Source organism: Rana temporaria, chromosome 9 (genome assembly GCF_905171775.1).
Source record: "Rana temporaria chromosome 9, aRanTem1.1, whole genome shotgun sequence".
Classification (NCBI taxonomy): domain Eukaryota; kingdom Metazoa; phylum Chordata; class Amphibia; order Anura; family Ranidae; genus Rana; species Rana temporaria.
The window spans coordinates 80,494,985-80,514,980 of record NC_053497.1 but is presented as its reverse complement, the minus strand read 5'-3'; the positions used below and the strand labels follow the sequence as shown (position 1 = coordinate 80,514,980).

At 39.1% G+C, this 19,996-nt stretch overlaps 1 protein-coding gene across 1 annotated transcript in view; it reads right to left on the bottom strand.

Moving 5' to 3' along the window:
- The window catches only part of AFF2 (AF4/FMR2 family member 2), a 647,635-nt gene that overhangs the window by 41,414 nt on the left and 586,225 nt on the right, over positions 1–19,996 (bottom strand). Inside the window, exons 14-16 of the mRNA XM_040323795.1 lie at positions 13,823–13,962; positions 11,003–11,066; positions 7,706–7,842 (exon numbers count right to left, since the gene is read on the bottom strand). Coding sequence (XP_040179729.1) covers positions 7,706–7,842; positions 11,003–11,066; positions 13,823–13,962 — 341 coding nt within the window. The remainder of the gene's footprint in view (positions 1–7,705; positions 7,843–11,002; positions 11,067–13,822; positions 13,963–19,996) is intronic.

The following is a 19,996-nucleotide window of genomic DNA, read 5'->3' as shown; positions in this document are numbered from 1 at the left end:
AACATTGTATGTCCGTTCCCCGACATTATGGTCATACCAATGTTTCTGTCTGTTCTGGGCCTGTGCCATGTTTTTCTGTACCATTCCCACCAATGTCTACATTTTGTCTCTGAATTTTAACACATGATCTACAACACAGTAGCACACTTCAAGAGACAGGGATTTCTTTTAGTTTAGCAAACAATTCCGGCAGCATGTTTACTTCTTCTAATTAATATTTATTGGGCACTAACGGCTGTGCTATATCGTTTCGGCCGGAGCCTTATGAGGAAGGCTCCGGCCGAAATTCCTTAACATTTAAGATGTAGCACTGCTGTTAGTGCCCAAGATTTATTAGAAGAAGCAATTGTGTATTTTTTGCTCTTTTGATGTTCATGGGACATAACAAGCCTGAGCATCGATATTCAACTCATTACTCTTCAATTATGCGGTAGAGCTTGGGTGAGTTTTTGTCTATATCACATTTCTTCATATCATATCTATATCGCATTACAATGCTGCATTGAATGTTGTCATGCAGAACTATCCCACCACTGCCACCAATATGTGACAAATGCAGTATCAGACTCCTGCCCTTTCCCCACAGATAGGTATGTTCAGGGATTTTTCATAGAGTGCCACTTCAAGAGACAGGAATTTATTTTAGTTTAGCAAAAAATACCAGCAACATGATTGCTTCTTCTAATAAATCTTTAGTGGCCACTAAAAGCAGTGCTATATCTGAAATGCTAATGCATTTCGGGTAGAGCCTTCCTCATGCTATGAGGAAGGCTCCGGCCAAAAAACACATTAGCATTTTAGATGTAGCACTAGTGCCCAATAAAGATTTATTAGAAGAAGCAATCATGTTGTCTGTGTTTTTTGCTATTTTGATGTTCATGGGACATAACAAGCCTGAGCACCGATATTCAGCTCATTACTCTTCAATTATGCGGTAGAGCTTGTGTGAGGTTTTGTCTATATCACATTTCTTTATATCATATCTATATCGCATTACAACACTGCACTGAATGTTGTAATGCAGAATTATTGGGCACTAACATTACCCTTCAATTATGTGGTAGCACCTGGGTAAGTTTTTATCTATATCACATTTCTTTTACTTTGTACTAAAAGCTTTTAGAGACAATTTCAACACTTTTCAAAGTTGGGTTTAATAATGAAAAGGTCAACGTGGTGCAAATAAATTATTTACAAAAAAACAAAGTTATCACAAATAGGGTTGAGCGAACCCGAACTGTAAAGTTCGGGTTCGGTACGGACTTTGTGTTTTTCCCGAACACGAATAATTGAAAAAAGTTCGGGTCTGGGATCGGAGTTCGGGAAAAAAAAAATGCGCGGAGGTCCCCGCAATATCCATAACCATACCCTTTAGGTCTGGTATGGATATTAAGGGGAACCCTGCCGTCAATTTAAAAAAAAAATGATGTGCGGTTCCCCCTAAATATCCATAACCAGACCCTTCAGGTTGGGGAAGCCCAAGAAGAGGGAAGACTATGGACTTCGCCAGTGATGTAGCAGAGGGTACGTCAGAGGGGGCGGGGTCACGTGACGGGTGGCCCTGCCTCCTCTATATAAGTAATGTCACAGCTCCAGCGCGTCATTCCGCTGGGCTGTGTCCGGCGATGAGGAGGTCAGGGATTCTGCTGCGCTCCGGATGGATCTTCACATCGCTGGATCGGAGATCACCCGGCCGTCGCAGGATCGTCTCATCGCGAGAGATAACCCGCAGCCGTCGCAGGATCAGGACAATGCAGGAAGCCGGGAACGAGTGGATTTCTCACCGCTGGAGGTTTTTTTTTTTTTTTTTTTTATAAAGGACTTTATTCTACAGTGTCAGTGTGTCTTTTTTACAATACTTTAGAATTCCTTCGTGAAATGGTAGGGGTACAGTGTACCCCATTACCATTTCACACAGGGGGAGGTCAGGATCTGGGGGTCCCCTTTGTTAAAGGGGTCTTCCAGATTCTGATAAACCTCCCGCCCGCATACCCCCACAACCACCGGGCAAGGGTTGTGGGGATGAGATCCTTGTCCCCATCAACATGGGGACATCCTCCCCATGTTGAGGGCATGTGGCCTGGTGCGGTTCAGGAGAGGGGGGGCGCACTCTGTCCCCCCCTCTTTTCTGCGGCCGGCCAGGTCAACGTGCTCGGATAACGGGTCTGGTTATGGATATTTAGGGGGAACCGCACGTCATATTTGTTTTAAATTGACGGCGGGGTTCCCCTGAATATCCATACCAGACCTAAAGGGTCTGGTTATTGAATTTGCGGGGACCTCCGCGCATTTTTTTTTCTAAAAGTCTGTGTCCCATTGACTACAATGGGGTTCGGAGTTTGGGTTTGGGTTCCCGAACCCAAACTTTTTTTTTAAAGTTCGGGTTCGGACTCGAACCCGAACATCCAGGTGTCCGCTCAACTCTAATCACAAAGTAACAAAGAGAACAAGCAACAGCAAGACAAGAAGTGTAAAAAGGTAAATACTTGCAAAGTCTTTGGTTTTATCAGAGTTCAGTCAATGAACAAGGTATTATTGGCTCTCATAACTTGACAGATGTTTATTGGTTAATGGTACATGAGAGCTTTCAAACTGTTCTGGCATTCCCCATTTCTCTGGGATCAAAGGAGTGTCGACAGAGGCCATTTGACAAATTAAGCGTCTGAAGAGTGGCCATTGTGTTTTGACTGTATCATACAGTTTTATACTGGTATTAATATCTTCCAGGATGTGCAGGTTATACTCTAGCAACTGGTTGATTATTGTTCAGCAAGCATTATATTTTATGTTCAGGGATACCAAACACAGAGTATATCAGATGGGCATGTCCCCCAGGAGGTAGGAGACTGTTATCTCCTCTTCTGTATGGTATGCTCTAGCTTAGTTATATAAGACCTTGATTTGTTCGGTATGATATTTTCCATTCAAATATATGCTTAATATTAATGTAGCATGGTCCTGTCTGGTTATTGTGTGTGAATTTTGTTAAATTGTAGATTGGGCAGAGTTCCCCGAGAGGTAGCATAAAGTTTGACTGTTTTTACGATCCCCATTAGTTATGGGTAGACATTTTATGGCATGCTATGTATTCCTAATCCTAATGGGTTTGATTACCCCACAAACCACAGGTGACAGAACTGAAGGATTTTGTTATAGTTTTACGATAGGTCACTTTCAATCCTCTCTGCAAAGTGCTAAGCTGTAGGAAATTATTACGAGCAGACACCTCCAGAACGCTGTTCAAATTGGAGATAACAGGTCCTTTGAAATGTGAGTTAAATGGAAAGGCTATGGAGGTGCATTACTAGGTCTTTGCTGCTACAATGTATAACTGTTATACAAACCCATCATTCCCAACCTAAAATTCCTGAACAACATGGTTGCCATTACAGGGGGCCGTAAAAACAGACGTGGCTGCCCAACTAAAGTATATAATACAGCAGAACAAGTCTGTTCAGATGCCTCAAGCCCTGCCATTCAAGTCAATGGGGGGAACATGCCACACCTATGAGCCAAATATATGGTGCAATCGCTCCATATTAAACTGCTGTTCAGCAAATCCAAACACAAGAAAAAAAAACAGCCATTCAGGAGGTGACAGAATTACCTTCTGAATGCCTGACAGAGTCTGCTTAGACTCTGCATGGAGAGTGATATACCAGGGACTACTTTTTACAGCATTGGCTAATATGATCCTAGCCTTTCTTTGCAGCAAATCAAAAGAGACTACATCAGAAAAAATATCTACAGTATGTTAGACATTTTAACATAGATAAGAAGTGTACAGGCACCGGGATTTATAAGATTGTGTTATCTGTGAGCCAGCATATTGGACCAGTAAATAGATGCTGACCCTGGATGATTCCTAAACAAAGACAATGCCTTCCTTCCAGAGAGAAATGTAGAAAAAAGCATTGTCAGTACTGTAATTTATGATAAAATATAACTGTAAACGTTACATCTGCACATTACTTGGCATACTAGGTCTCTTTTTAAGAAGGTCTGTGTTTTGGGACCTTTGATAGTATGCTATTATACTGAGGGCTGCAGCTGGACTGAGACCCGTAGGACATACTGAACTCTGGGTAGATATAAAAGACCCACATTAATGCGGCTCTGTAATAATTCATGCATTGTTAAAATATTGTTTTAAATGCAAGCACCTTAAGTACCTACATTTAGCGCTGAGCTGTGTGGCAGAGTCGTGTAATACTGAGGACTGGATGAACAGAAGTACAAAACCTTTGGCAGGTAAAATAGCTCTGAAAAATATATTTGATCTGTGTATTTAACTGTTTTACTGGAGTTCAACTTTATTAACACAAATCTACACACATCTATAAAGGATAAGTTCACCTTTTGTAACATGTTACACCCATATTCATGGTGCAACATGTAACATGTTACATATCCACTGGCCCCCAAACCTCCCTGGCTCCCCGACGTAACAGGCCGCCGGAAATCTTCTTCTCCGCATCTCTATCACACTCTGTAAAGAATGTGGCCATGTGGGGGTCCACCTACCCAGCCACATCACTCATTCACAGTTCTGCAAATAGAAAACTACAAGTTCCAGCAGCCTTTGCGACTGTCAGATTTGGTTCTCAATGAACTACCACGGCACTGTTGAAAGCTGTGGTAGTTTATCGATGCTTCCTGCTAGTGTGTAACTGCCGTACAAACAGCCTACACTCAGAGTCTGCAGGAGCCCTGCATAGCACCCATGATCTGCTGATCGTGGGTGTAATGCTTTCCAGAATCCCAACCAAAAAATTTTTTTGCAATTTTTTTTCCGTGAAAAAAAGATGTGCATTTTTTATATCTTTATATCTTTTAAAAAGGTGAAATTATCCTTTAAATAAGAAAAAAAGAATGTATGAAAGCCACGTTTAGCCATATTGATAATGTTATCTGTGGTTAAAACAAAAGGAGGAAAACAAACATTATATAGTTAGGGTCATTGCTATGACTTAATATTTCCCACATCCCTATGATAAATGATAAATAAACCAATAAATACATATTAATCAATAGATAAATAACAACGTTTCTATTTGGCACAGAAACTAACTCAAAGTAAAAACCAACTGCATTGGCAAGCATGTATAGCTGATAACCCCAGCATATGATACAAAGTATAAATCAAAGGCCCATTAAAAACTAGGTTCAAATTATGATCCAGTGTGACAGTCACTGAAAAAGACTGCAGTCATTCAAGTTCAAGTTCTCTTCTCTGCATTTAGTTACATTTCATAGGTGTATCAGCATGAAGTTTGAATATCTCAGCAACAAGAGAACTAGCACCACCTAAATGTCTGTAGGTAGTTTTCTACCAGCTGATGAAGTGTCTTCCAAAGGAGAAAAATGCTTTTGCAACGTCACCAGATGTGTGAAATATTAATCCGTTCTTTGCTGTGTTAATAACATCTGTTAGGTAGTTTTGGCATAGTTGGTGTATGATAAAAGCTCAACCACACCTTGTAATTAGACTCCTGAGTATTATTACTGGGAAAACATCTCTGTGCAGTTATAGAGACCTTTCTTACTGCTGCCTGCGAGGTCAATGATTTGCCACTTTACAGAGGCCTCCTCAGGTGAATATGTTTAATATTTATGCTAGTACATGGCTTGGAAAATGTTTGGCCTGATCCATGTTTGTATAAAATGACCAACTCATGTCCTATCCAATATACCTTTATGAAGATCAGGAGCTCATACCATTTACACACGCACAAACACACACACACACACACACACACACACACACAATGTGTATATACTGTATACATATATATTCACCAAACGTTAGATTGTTCACCCACTAATAGGGAACGTGAGCTGGGTTTAGACCGTCGTGAGACAAGGTTAGTTTAACCCTACTGATGATGTGTTGTTGCAATAGTAATCCTATACAGTACAATATACAGTATACAGTACAATACAATGTTTTTAAGGACCAACTCATGTCATATACAATATATATACACACACACTTTTTTTTAAATGTACAGAACTTACTGTACCTAGAATTACATTTTTTTAATCAGATATGCATTCAACATTCAAGATATATATTCAACCTAATGTAAACTGTCAATAGTACACACACACTTGCACATTAATATTTAAGTAAGTTGCGTCAGTGTGCAGATTATAGATGTAGATAAAAGCAGCCTTAGCTGTTTACTACATGTGCTCTTTACTTTTTCCTAAAGTTCTCATACAGGCATGCTGATCATTTTCCCAATATGGGTGGTATGCAATATGGGCTATCCATAGAGGTCTCTATAGTTGGTCAAGTATGCTGAAGATCGTGCGACTTCCACTCAGGTCTCAGACAAGCTGACCTGCATGTGTGTATAAGATTTTTAGACTATCTCAATGCAAAGCAATCAATCTGGTCCAACTGACTAAAAACAATGGACTCTTTGTGGCCAATTATTCTTGTCTCTGTGTTAATGCAGCAGGGATACCAGGCCCAACCAACCAATGAATAAATAAATAAATAAATAAATAAATATCATCCAAATACAGAATATTGAAATCTGTATATGAAATATAATTAAAAAAATATGTAACACCAAGCATGTACTGTATACATGTGAAACCAAGAACAAAAAAATATTTCAGGTGAAATTTATATTAACTATGTATATATACACTTAGAATGCACAATATTTGGACTATTCAAATTTGGTGTTCAGCTTCCTTGAGTTTGTATGCCTCCTAAATATAGCTAAAAAGGCAAAAGCTATTTTCAGGGATTGAAACCTAGGCTGTGAACCACCTTTTGGGGGCTACCAGTTATCTCTGGGTCCAATTGTTATTGAACACTCTCCATGTGCTACATGGCAGGAAATGGATAAGCATACAGACAAAAAGAGTTACATGCTAGCGATAGATAGATAGATAGATAGATAGATAGATAGATAGATAGATAGATAGATAGAATAGCCATAGAGCGAAACATTTATAGATAGGCAGGTGTGTGTGTGTGTGTGATTGTATATGTGCAAATTTGTATTTAGATGTACTATCCTATTAAATGTAAGATCTTTAAACAAGACCTGCATATTAGCATGCAGTCTCCATTTTTTGTGGTTGATGGCCACTGAAAAAAATTATAACATAATTATTTAACTTTCATTATGAGGGAGGTTAAATTCACTAAATGAATCAATTGATACTTCAAAGGAGATGAGCTGTCTAATATCTGTAAGACAAAAACGGCTATAATTCACTTTAACTTTGTTGATTAAAGTTCACTTTTCTTCTCATCGACCTTATAGACCAAAGAAACAGAAGAAAAGAACATTTTTCTTCATAGGAAAAAAAAATGATCAAAAACCTCTTGAATGTAATTTGCAGTCTAATATTGCACCCTTTAAAGGCAAGCCTCTGTGCCAAATATTATAATGACTGTGCTTTATAGCCACCCACTACATTTCAATTTGAATTTTATGAATATTGCAAATTATAACAGTCACATTATAACCTCTAAAGGGGCTAATTTATAAAAGCACTGTCCATCAATTACACATTTTCCATCACATTAATAAAATGGCAAGAAGTAATTACGCTGACTTCAGAGATGAAGATGCCTTGAACAAATCATTATGCTGAAATTATTTTCTTTAAAAAACTTAGCAGGTTCTAATTACGACTGAAATGAGATAAGGAAAATGATCACAAAATAGACATTAACCTGATGAGTTCCACAGTCTCTGAGTACATGGTGTATGGAGATTTTGCTTCTAATGGATCCCGCTCCATAGCATTGCCACACTCGATGAAAGAGAGAGCAGCGTCAGCATAATTCACAGCTTTGCCAAACTTTTCTATCTGAAACAGTAAAAAGAGAGAGTTATTGTAAAACATAGACATGGCAACACTTAAGGAGTCATATCACAAAAAAAGTGATATTTCAGCAGATACTGGAGAGTTATTCATAAACTCTAGCCAAAAAAAAAAAACATTGTGCATAAAAATAAAATAAAACAACCGTTTTTGCTGTGATACTTGTCTTCAGTAAGGAGCTGTCTATGCAGTACTTATTTTCCACCACTAGATGGCCTCAGTCTTCTGGGATGAAAAACGCCTGTAAAGCTCATGAAAAATTCCTCTCATGCCTCCCCAGTGTAAAAGCCTGAGTGCTGGATGGGAAAAAAGTCCTGCAAGCAGCATCTTTGGAGCGGTGTAGGAGCCCCTGCCCATTGGAATGAATAAGCAGCACTAGTGAAAAAAAAAAGTGAAAAAAAAAGAATAAGCAGCACTTCTGAAGTGCCTGAAAAGCATTTTGGAAGAGCTGCAATACGGGCCCTTTCAACTCCTTCTTCCGCCGCTAGCGGGGCTTAAACTAGTTGCGCTTTACCACTAACTAGTGTGAAAGGGGTCTTAACAAAATGTAACTATTGCTTTGCAAGCTTATACTGTATATAATGGGTTTATTGTGGGGTGTCAGGAAGGGGACACAAATCTCCTTCTCTTTATGTTAATATCACCAGTAGGGATGGGCTATCTGTTTGAGTCCAACATGAGTTCGACTCGAACATTGGCTGTTCGTCCGTTGGCCGAACAGCAAACAATTTGGGGCGTTCGTGGCAAATTCGAAAAGCCGCGGAACACCCTTTAAAAGTCTATCGGAGAAATCAAAACTGCTCATTTTAAAGGTTAATATGCAAGTTATTGTCATAAAAAGTGTTTGGGGACCTGGGTCCTGCCCAAGTTTTAAAAACTGGGAGCAGTGATTTTAATAATGCTTTAAGTGAAACAATAAAAGTGAAATATTTCTTTCAATTTCATACCTGGGGGGTGTCTATAGTATGCCTGTAATGTAGCACATGTTTCCTGTGCTTAGAAAAGTCCCTGCACAAAATGAAATTTCTAAAGAAAAATAAGTAATTTAAAACTGATCGCGGCTATAATGAATTGTCGGGTCCAGGCAATGCAGATAAAATTGATTGAAAAAAAAAAACAGCATGGGTTCCCCCCTTAGTCCATTACCAGGTCCTTTGGGTCTGGTATGAATATTAAGGGGAACCCCGAACCAACATTTTTAAAAAAAGCCTGGGGGGGGGGGTCCCGCCAAATACCATATCAGGCCCTTCAGGTCTGGTATAAAACTAGATTTCTTTCTTTCCATTGAGAAGGCACCATTCTAAAACTGCATGGCAATACAGGAATATAATTTATGTATGACCATACATAAATCATCAGATCGGATGCAAACATCCTAATGTGGTTCTTTTACATTTAACCTAGTAGCAATTTGGCAATGCAAAATCAAGTGACAGATACTGGTTTAATGAAAACAAAAAACACCAACCTATCCAGCAGTTCATCCAGAAGTAGACCAGAAGAAAACACTGGGGAGTTTGCTGCCAGTTTATGCTTACAGAAGGGAGTAGCAGTAGAGACTCCAGTGGTAATACTTACCTTTGGTCATTTATGTGCACCCTCCCCACTCACCCAAAGCTTCAAGAAGTTATGTAATTGCCTTGTAGCTGGGCTCCACAATGATTTATTAATTCTACATGGCTGAAAATCCATCCAAATACCAAAACATGGGTAAAACTGGATAGTCTGGCAGAGGCATCTTGCCACTGGAGACTCTAAGGCCCCGTACACACGACCAGTTTCCTCGGCAGAATTCAGCTTCCGACCGAGTTTCTGGCTGAATTCTGCCGAGAAACCCGGCCGTGTGTACACTTTCGGCCGAGGAAGCCGACGAGGAGCTCGACGAGGAAATAGAGAACATGTTCTCTATTTCCTTGTTGTTCTATGGGAGCTCTCGGCCCGCCGAGCTCCTCGGCGGCTTCAGAGCTGAACTGGCCAAGGAACTCAATGTGTTTGGCACGTCGAGTTCCTCGGCCGTGTGTACGGGGCCTAACACATACACAAATCCAGCATGTGATTCAACTTATAAGCAACCACCCTTAACTAAAATATCAATCTTCTGTGGAAATGGAACTTAAAGAAGAACTCCAGCTTTTTCTCCCCAAAACAACAGATGCATTATGCATGTAAATGAATCACAACCTTGCTCTCAGTTTATGTGTAACTTACCTCATTTAGCTGTATATAACAGGTTTCTGTGTCTGTGATGTCACTGCTCCTCCTAGCTGGATTTCAAAGTTCTCTCACTTCCTGTTTCCTTCCCTTACCAGTCCCAATACTACAACTCCCATGATTCTTTGAGCCTGTGTTGATTTTAGAATGGGCTATGGGAGTTACTTTTACCAGTTCTGGGAGTTCATGTGGGTGGGTTCATGTGTTGTATTTGATACAAATATATGTATGTTTTTGATTTTATACTCAGACGTTCGTGTACATGGAGCAATATGTTTAGTAGTTTGTCATAGAAACAGAAATCAGGTTACTTTTGAGTGTTTGAGTGGATACTTCTCAAACAAATGCTGCTACAATGGGAACTTAGATACCATTGTTGTATTTCAGTTGACAGTTGGATCTGTCTATTATTCTGTAACCGTGGTCAACAATAGCCTGACAACCTGACATATATGACCTATGGCATGTATGATACCATAGTGCCATCGTGAGGTCAAATTGTAGAATGTTTCTCTAATTGAAACTATTTTGGGAAAGGAGCCACACCCATGTGGGGATGGTAAACTTTCCAAATAAAAGGTTGCCAGGTATAAGCTGACAACAGGACTCCATAATGACTTAACACCAAGGAAGATCTCTGACAGAAGAAGAGGAGACTTCATCTAAGATGCTTTCGCCCGACCTCTTGCAACAGTTTATAGAGTAAACCCACTGTAACCTGAGTTAAGTAACTTTTAAGCTTATTTGCTAGGACGTAGGTAGCATTATGCTTGTTATAGGTATATCTGTCAGTCTTATATTGTATTCCTATATTTTTAATAGTTGTATATGTAAAGCATTGTTGTTTTAGTAAAATCACTTTAATACACTGCAGAGGTCTGAGCTTACTTATTTATAATGAATCCCTGGGCAAAAAGAAGGGGAGAAAACTTACCAAAGCATCTGCTTTGTGCTTCAGCCTTTTTGCTTCCTGCATGTAATAATCAGCATTGTGTAATCTGAATAAACACATTTAAAAGAAGTGAAAATTAATATACAGAAGATGACTAACAAGACTGCATTTTAAGGAACAAGGTAAAACATGTATTCATGTGCAATCATACAAAAAAACATGCACAGTCCATTTACATTAAATAGGTAATAAACCCAAAAGCACACATTTATTATATTGCAGCTTACAAATTCTTAGATGTGATGGCTGCATTTGCTTTCTTTTTTTGCTTTCATTCCTCTAGCTGACCTGGCCAGTAAGTCCTTTCTAAGTTGTTTTTCAACAGAGCAAGCTCCTTTTTTCAGCAGAACAAGTCACCAGTCTCAGGAAGGATGTGCTGTAATTGGAGATAGTCCAAAGAAGGGCAACAAAACTAATAAAGGGGCTGAAGGATCTCAGTTATGAGGAACGATTACAATCATAAAATATATTCTTCATGGAAAATAGATGCTTAAGAGGGGATATGATAGCAATCTCCAAATATCTTAATGGTGATTCTAGCATTGGGAGGAAACTAGTCAGTCTCAGGTCACTCAAGAAGACACGTGATCACTCAATGAGGTTGAATGAAAAGTAGTTCAACCTAAATGGCATAGAATATTTTTTACTGATAGAGCAGTAAGGATGTGGAATTCTCTTCCACAATTTGTGGTTTCAGCAGGAAGTGTCACTAATTTCAAAATACTTTTCGATGGGCAACTTACAGAACTCAAAATATAGGGATACGGGAAGTGGTAGAGACATATACACCCACACAGGTTGAACTAGATGGACTGGAGTCTCTATTCAACCTTACCAACTATGTAACTATGTAACAAGCTGTCCTGCAGATATAGAAGTTCGAGGAGAGTGAAATTAGTATATCTAAATTTGCTAGTGCATCTGACACTCCCCTCTCCCTATTGCTTCTGTCGAAAGGTGTCTCTGTTTCTCTTTCAACCAGAGAACAGACACCCTAATATAAGAAGTGTGTTACTGGTCAGATCGCCGGTGAAAATAGAGGGGAAAAAAATCTAAAACATTTTGGGTTTAATACCACTTTAATGAAATTAATACTATAGACATGTAAAATACAACAGAACACTTAAAAAGGAAGCTCTTTCTGGCACACAAAAAAATGTATTTCCGAGACTCCATTACAAATACATTAGGCCGTATATGCTAGAAAAGCACAACTTTTGCAAATGTGTAATTCATTTTTTCTTTGTTTTTTAATTAAAATGTACACAAACCCATCCCATATACAGACATTGGTTTTCAGCATGCATGAGTAGCAAAAAATTGTATGATAATGATGATTGAACCTCAAGAACTAAAACATTTTTTTTAAAAACATGCACCCCGTGGTGCACCTACCTAAGTGCAACACAAAGCAATTATTTCAAAAATACCCTTGAATCCTATTGCATTTTAGGTATGTAAGATTATCTTTATAATAGCTTCCTACAGTCCTTTGAAGAGCAACATGTATGGTTTTGGTGTGGAGCGTTGGTTGCTAAACTTTGCACCTGGAGAATGTCTGCAGCAATAAGATTAAGGTAGGGCATCCTAAGACTTTTTGCCTGAAGTTCTCATCTAAGATGTTCCAACACACCATTTCTTTTACTAACTTTGGGAAATATACGGCACCTTAATTAATTTTGAGCAACTAAACTTAATTTACTTTTTTGTACTGTTCTTTGTACTACCGTAATTGGAATTTGGAAAATAGTTTGTGAGACTTTCCCCTGCTACTACATCCCTCTTCACCAGGAATCATAAGATGTTTTGGTAGCGTGGAAGTGCCACATTTCATTATGAATTAGTTCCAGGTTTGCTTGAACTTGAGCCTAAAGGTCTTACATTTCTCCTGAAACTCTACCCAGTTACATAACACAGACAGAAACATAAAAATCCTATTGTCAAGTTTGATCTTAAAGGGCAACTATAATGGTTTTAATTTTTTTAGTTAATATTTAAACAAATGTTTTAAATATGTTATTATATGTATACAATCTTTGTCTTTTATATAAGCATTTACTACTTGACAAAGTATTCACACAGCATTATGGGTTATCTAATGAGGCAACAAAGCAAGAGTTGTCTGCTTATTATTTCTAACTAAATCCTTCAATGGAGCCATCTGATAAGGGTTGAGTTTCTTCTTTCATTCGGATTTCATGTAAATTGAGCGCGGGGGGGGGGGGGGGGGGCTGTGATTAACTAAAGGCAAAAGGCAGCTCACTTTGGAAAGGAAGTTGCACTTGGCAACGGAATTTGCCCCAAGGTTTAGTGAATGTGGTGAAGTTTCACTTTACAGAGAATACCCAATTAAATGCAAGGGAAATAAAAAATAGCATTCTTGCTTGCACATGATTGGATGTTAAAAGTCAGCAGAGCTTCAGCTCATTCTGTAAGCTCTGGGGCAAATACCCTTGTAATGTGCAACTTCCCTTGCAAAGTAAACATTCTATTTGCCTTTAGTAAATCAGCCTCATGGTTTTTACATGATAGCCAAACACATAAATAAAGTCAATAAGGGCACCATCTGTAAGGTCAATATAATACTGCAACATATGTGATATTTCACATTTGTCCAATAAAAACAAATGTTTACTTAAGTCCTGACCATGATAAAAAAAATGTATGCAAACCACTTTATATTCCCTCTAAATCCACTTTAAACACCAGACTGCAGGTACCACTGTTATGTATGGGTGTTTGTCAGACATATGGATCATAGTTAAATACTACAAAGATGAGTTTGAATATGAATTAACGTACGCTTCATCAAACATTATCTTCGTTCTTTGAGAATCAGTATTGCCATTGTTTATTGCAGGTATTGATGACCATACATCAGGCTCTATATGATGTGGGATAGTTTCATTGCCACTGCTTTGTGGTCTCCTGTGCTCATCTTCCTGTAAATACAAGATACATGGCTCAGAGTATGAAGAATGCTTCACCTGCCTAAAAAATTAAGTACAGTATTTAAACCTACAAAGGAGACAAAGCTAAGTAACTTCAGAAAAGGAAACTAAACATTTGAGTATGTGTGTCACATTCACCTTAGCAGAGTGGAGTACCTTTCAGACAGCCATAGGCAATGAGAGCAGATTACCTAATGCTAATATTTGGCTTTGGGGCTTTTTTCCACCTGCACCCAGAGAATTTCAGTACCCTATTTAAATCTGTGCCTTCTTTTAGACTGGCAATGATGGCAAAGATACCAAGTTTTATAAACACCATAACAGAATTTCAGTCTAATAAAAAGTCTAAACAAATAGATCCCATTGCAACATCACATATTGATGGGCAATATGCCTGCTCCCTGCTTTAAGGCCGGGTTCACGCCTATGCAAATTGAATGCGCGTTTCCCCGCATTCAATTTGCATAGCAGGAGAAAGTGACTGGCTCTCTGTGGAGCCGTTTCACATATCTCCGCAGATGGTCCAGTGCGGTGTGCCGGAAAAATATGTGCCTTTTTTGGTGTGTTTCAGGTTTGATTTCAGCCCAAAATTCGGACCTGAAATGGTGAACCAGCACGCACCGGACCCCTGCTGTGAGCCGCATGCAGTTATGGTGTGAACCCAACCTAAAGAATAAGGACACTCTGATATCTGAAAATAAAAACCAAATGCAGCAATATGAAGTAATCAATAGCAAGTATGCAAAGTCAGCCCTTAAGCAGTTTAGTCACACTATGGGGTTGATTTATAAAGGCAAATACACTGTGCACTTTGCAAAGTGCAGTTGCACTCTGCAAGAGCAATTGCTCCAGAGCTTAATACATGAGGTAAAGCTTCAATGTGCAAAGAATATCCAATCACATGCAAGGAAAATAGAAAAAACAGCATTTTTGCTTGCACATGATTGGATGATGGAAGTCAGCAGAGCTTCTGTTCATTTAGCAAGCTCTGAAACAACTGCTCTTGAAGAGTGCAACTGCACTTTGCAAAGTGTAAAGTCTATTTGCCGTTAGTAAATCAACCCCTATGGCTCCATGCACATTGGGCTTTAAAAAAAAAAACGTCTGTTCTCTTTGCGTTCACATAGAGCATTTTTTTGTACAAAGTTTAGATGAAGAAAAAAGGGGTGGAGATAAGGGCCGTCTAATGTGAGCCACCCTCACTGCGCGTAGCTGGAGAATAAATGTGAACACTAGTGATATTTATAAAATAAATGAATAAATGAATAAATATGCAAGAGCTGCTGCTTTAAAAATTATAGAATCCAAAATAGTTACTATGCAAATACAGTGATACCTATTATAAATAAGGTGCCAAATGTGATATTAAACAGCGCTCAAAAAAATAAGTGAAAATGTAAATCAACAAATATAATATTGGTACAGTGACATAGTGAAAAATAAATAAATAATCCACCCTCTAAGTGAGTCAATATATAAGTGTCCAAAAATCCGTGCAAAAATCGCATCAAAAAATACCAGGTTGGCAAATAAAGTCCATGAACTGTCTAAGTGAACAAAAAAATATATATAAATAGTTCATAAATGGAGAGCAAAGGAAAAGAAAAAATCCTTCCCGATCTTCAATAAGTGCTTTCACCACACCACAGTGACTGCGTGCTTTCACCACCCATCAGAAATGCAAACTCACCGCAACAAATGGCCTGACACTTTCGTGTTTAGGCACACAGGCTTGTTAACTGACCCCCTCAGTTTAGTTGATAGAACTCCTTCTTTTCATATAGAGTGGAGCATTCAGTTAAACAGATGGAGATCCGAAGCAAAAAGAAAACTCCAAGATAACAGCCATATGCAAATAAGAAAAAGAGAGCACAATAGTGTGATACTGTAACACAACTTTTAATAACACACTACAAATCTCCCAAAGAATGCACTCACAAAGGTAACTCTTGTTACAAGCAGTGTATAAATCCAAAAACTGACACGGTGTAAAACAAAAAATAAAGATATCCTCCAGGTGAACTAGTGGTCACAGCGGACCAACGAATAGCCCAAGTGTTACTCACAGCCCTTGTGCAGGTGTACTGGAGCTGCTGCTTAGGTAATTGAGCTGGTGGCAGATTAGACCATTCCACGTTCAAGCTTAGAAAGTTTAAGGTGTGCGGTTGTGACTTTAGTAATCACTCCCCGACATGTTTCATCGAAATGATTTCTTCATGGGGTTACTTACCAGCTGTCTAGTGCCGCTTTATATAGTTGCCAGGGTCCTCCCTCCCCCCTTGTGTTGATGTGTGCCTACTGATGTTAACAAGCTGCAGCTGAGTGGACTTACGTTCCTCCCAGCCATGCTAACATGCAGCTGATCCGCTCATCCAATCAGAGCAGCATCATCATCATGACGCTGTAGCTGGCATTCTTCCAACGTGGTGGAGGCCCTCAGTGGCGACGTCGGTGTATTACACCACATCCCACTGCCTAGTATCGAATGTAATGTCTAACCCCGATGGTTAAACTGGGGTATGACACTCAACCTGCCTGCAGTGTATTCCATAATGGAGGGATGAAAACCAAATATTGCTGACTGTCAGCTTATCGGATGTCCCTATGACCACAAGTTACCTCTAGGTCTATGCATACAGAGTATAGCAGTATAAATTCAGAAACACAGAGTACATTGGCTCTCATTATTTAAGCACAAGAGCCAGCCAATTAATGGTGTGTATAGTTATGAATGACATGTATACATATATAAAATATATATTATATAGCACTCTAAAATCTACAAACACATCTCTAGACAATAAGTGTATATACAAAATATAAATGATATTCTAAAAATTGTATATAAAAGAGTTGCAGATGTTGTTATCCATATTAAAAATGCATAAAAATATTAGTTAAAAGATATTAATAGGAATAAACAATATATATAAAATAATACATATATTTTTAAAAATGTTAAAATTATTTAAAAACATTATATTAAAAACATTATATTAAAATGAATACTGGAAAAAGATAATAAACTGGGCCATGAGCTGTAAATGACATGTGTATAAATATACGTTAGTAAAACAAATAAATGCTCTGGTTTAGACGTAAGTGGGTGTACTACATCATCCCCATATGCATGCACTCATCACAACTCTGATCATGACGGGTAGCCCAGTTGTTTGGCCCCCTTATATAAACATAGCTCATGATCATCCTATATATGTAAAAATGCATGTCTCAAATATATTGCTCATAATTTAGGCATTGCAAATGAAGCAATTCACATCCAGTTCTATGTTTATTCCCCTCGGAAAATGGCTTTTTAACAGGAAGATCCATTGAGTTTCGCGCTGCGACAGGTCTCTCACCCTATTTGAGCCTCTCCACGAAGGGTACACACAGTCAATACCGCAGAACTGAGCTAACGAGGGGTCTTGGTTATGTTTTTCTTTAAAGTGGACTGACACACTATGATACTCGAAGCCTTTCTTAATATTCGCAAGGTGTTCAGCCACTCGAATCCGCAATAACCGCTTGGTTCTCCCTACATAAAGTAGCCCACAGGGGCACCAGATCAGGTATACTACGTAAGAAGAGTTACACGTAATAAATTCTTTAATAGAAAAACTCTTCCCATCACTACTCATGACCTGTTGTTTACCCCTGTTACTTGTTCGTACAGTTCTACAGCAGATGCATTTCCTACAGGAGAAAAATCCTTTAAGATCTATTCTAAGGGCCTGTTGGTCTGGGGATCTAAAATCTTACGAACCACCTTATCACCGAAATTAGGAGCCCTCCTGTAGATGAATCGTGGTTGACTCGGAAGAATTTCGGCAAGGTGTCTGTCCTTACCCAAGATGTGCCAGTGATTTTTAAAAATGGCCTCTACCTCCCTATATTGGGCATGAAACCCAGACAGGAATCCGCATTGGTGTTGATTATTGTTTGGCTCTTCTGCCTTCTTCTCCAAGCATTTATCTCTAGGGATAACAGCAATGTCTTCAATCATAGTATTCAAAGCTGGCTCATCATATCCCTTTTGAACAAATTTATTCTTGAGTATTTGTGCTTGTGAGAGATAGTCAGTGACATCTGAGCAGTTGCGTCGAACTCTTAAAAATTGCCCCTTAGGGATATTTTTAATCCACGCTGGATGGTGTCCACTATTAATGGACAGGTAACTGTTCCGATCAGTGGTTTTAAAATACACTTTAGTCTTTAATTTATTTCCTTCTCTTTGAATAGTCACATCCAAGAAATTGACAGTATTTCCACTGATCGTGTATTCCAGTTTAATATTATTGGAATTATTATTGAGTTCTCCCAGGAACTGGAGTGCTTCTTGTTGTGATCCTTCCCATATAAATAAAATATCGTCTATAAACCTCCGATAAAATAATAATTGGGGTCTCCGGTTATGAAAAACATGCCTGTCCTCCCACTCAGCCATAAACAGGTTGGCGAGGCTGGGGGCAAACTTAGCCCCCATAGCCACACCAACCTGCTGGGAAAAGAAAGAGCCATCGAACCAGAAGTAGTTATGGGACATGCAGAATTCTAATACATGTCCCATAAATCTCTTCTGAATGTGCGATAAATCATCCCTCCTGCTAAGAGCCCAGTTCAATGCCAGTGCGGCATCATCATGCTGAATGATAGTATAAAGTGACGCCACGTCGGCTGTCACCAAAAAGATGTCTATATCAGGCTTGATGCTCACTTTGTCCAGGGACTGTAGCAGGTCAGTGGTATCTTTCAGATATGCCTTGGTGGTCCGCACACTCAATTGAAGAAACCTATCGAGATATTCTCCCAGTCTGGCTGTAACTGATCCAATCCCGTTGACTATTGGACGAGCAGGTGGAATGGTTTCATTCTTATGGATCTTCGGCAAAGTATAGATCACCGGTATCCTGCACGCTGAAGGAGCTAAGTATTTTTTCTCTTTAAGACTTAAAGCTCCAATGTGATATCCCCAATCTACCAACGCATCAAGTTGTACCTTATTGAGGTCTTCAAACAGTTGGTACTCAAAGATATTGAGGAATTACCTCTGAAAAAAGGGGTTAACCCCCGTTACATCAAAGAGGGTATTGAATCTTTGGAGGATAAGAAGGATATTGTGATCCGACCAGCGGACAAAGGGGGAGGGGTGGTAGTCCTGGACAAGGAGTTCTACTGTACCCAATTATCCCATATGTTGAGCGATACCTCCACATATAAAAAACTACCATCAGATCCTACTGAACCTTTTAAGGTACAACTTGATGCGTTGGTAGATTGGGGATATCACATTGGAGCTTTAAGTCTTAAAGATAAAAAATACTTAGCTCCTTCAGCGTGCAGGATACCGGTGATCTATACTTTGCCGAAGATCCATAAGAATGAAACCATTCCACCTGCTCGTCCAATAGTCAACGGGATTGGATCAGTTACAGCCAGACTGGGAGAATATCTCGATAGGTTTCTTCAATTGAGTGTGCGGACCACCAAGGCATATCTGAAAGATACCACTGACCTGCTACAGTCCCTGGACAAAGTGAGCATCAAGCCTGATATAGACATCTTTTTGGTGACAGCCGACGTGGCGTCACTTTATACTATCATTCAGCATGATGATGCCGCACTGGCATTGAACTGGGCTCTTAGCAGGAGGGATGATTTATCGCACATTCAGAAGAGATTTATGGGACATGTATTAGAATTCTGCATGTCCCATAACTACTTCTGGTTCGATGGCTCTTTCTTTTCCCGCTAAGTTTGCCCCCAGCCTCGCCAACCTGTTTATGGCTGAGTGGGAGGACAGGCATGTTTTTCATAACCGGAGACCCCAATTATTATTTTATCGGAGGTTTATAGACGATATTTTATTTATATGGGAAGGATCACAACAAGAAGCACTCCAGTTCCTGGGAGAACTCAATAATAATTCCAATAATGTTAAACTGGAATACACGATCAGTGGAAATACTGTCAATTTCTTGGATGTGACTATTCAAAGAGAAGGAAATAAATTAAAGACTAAAGT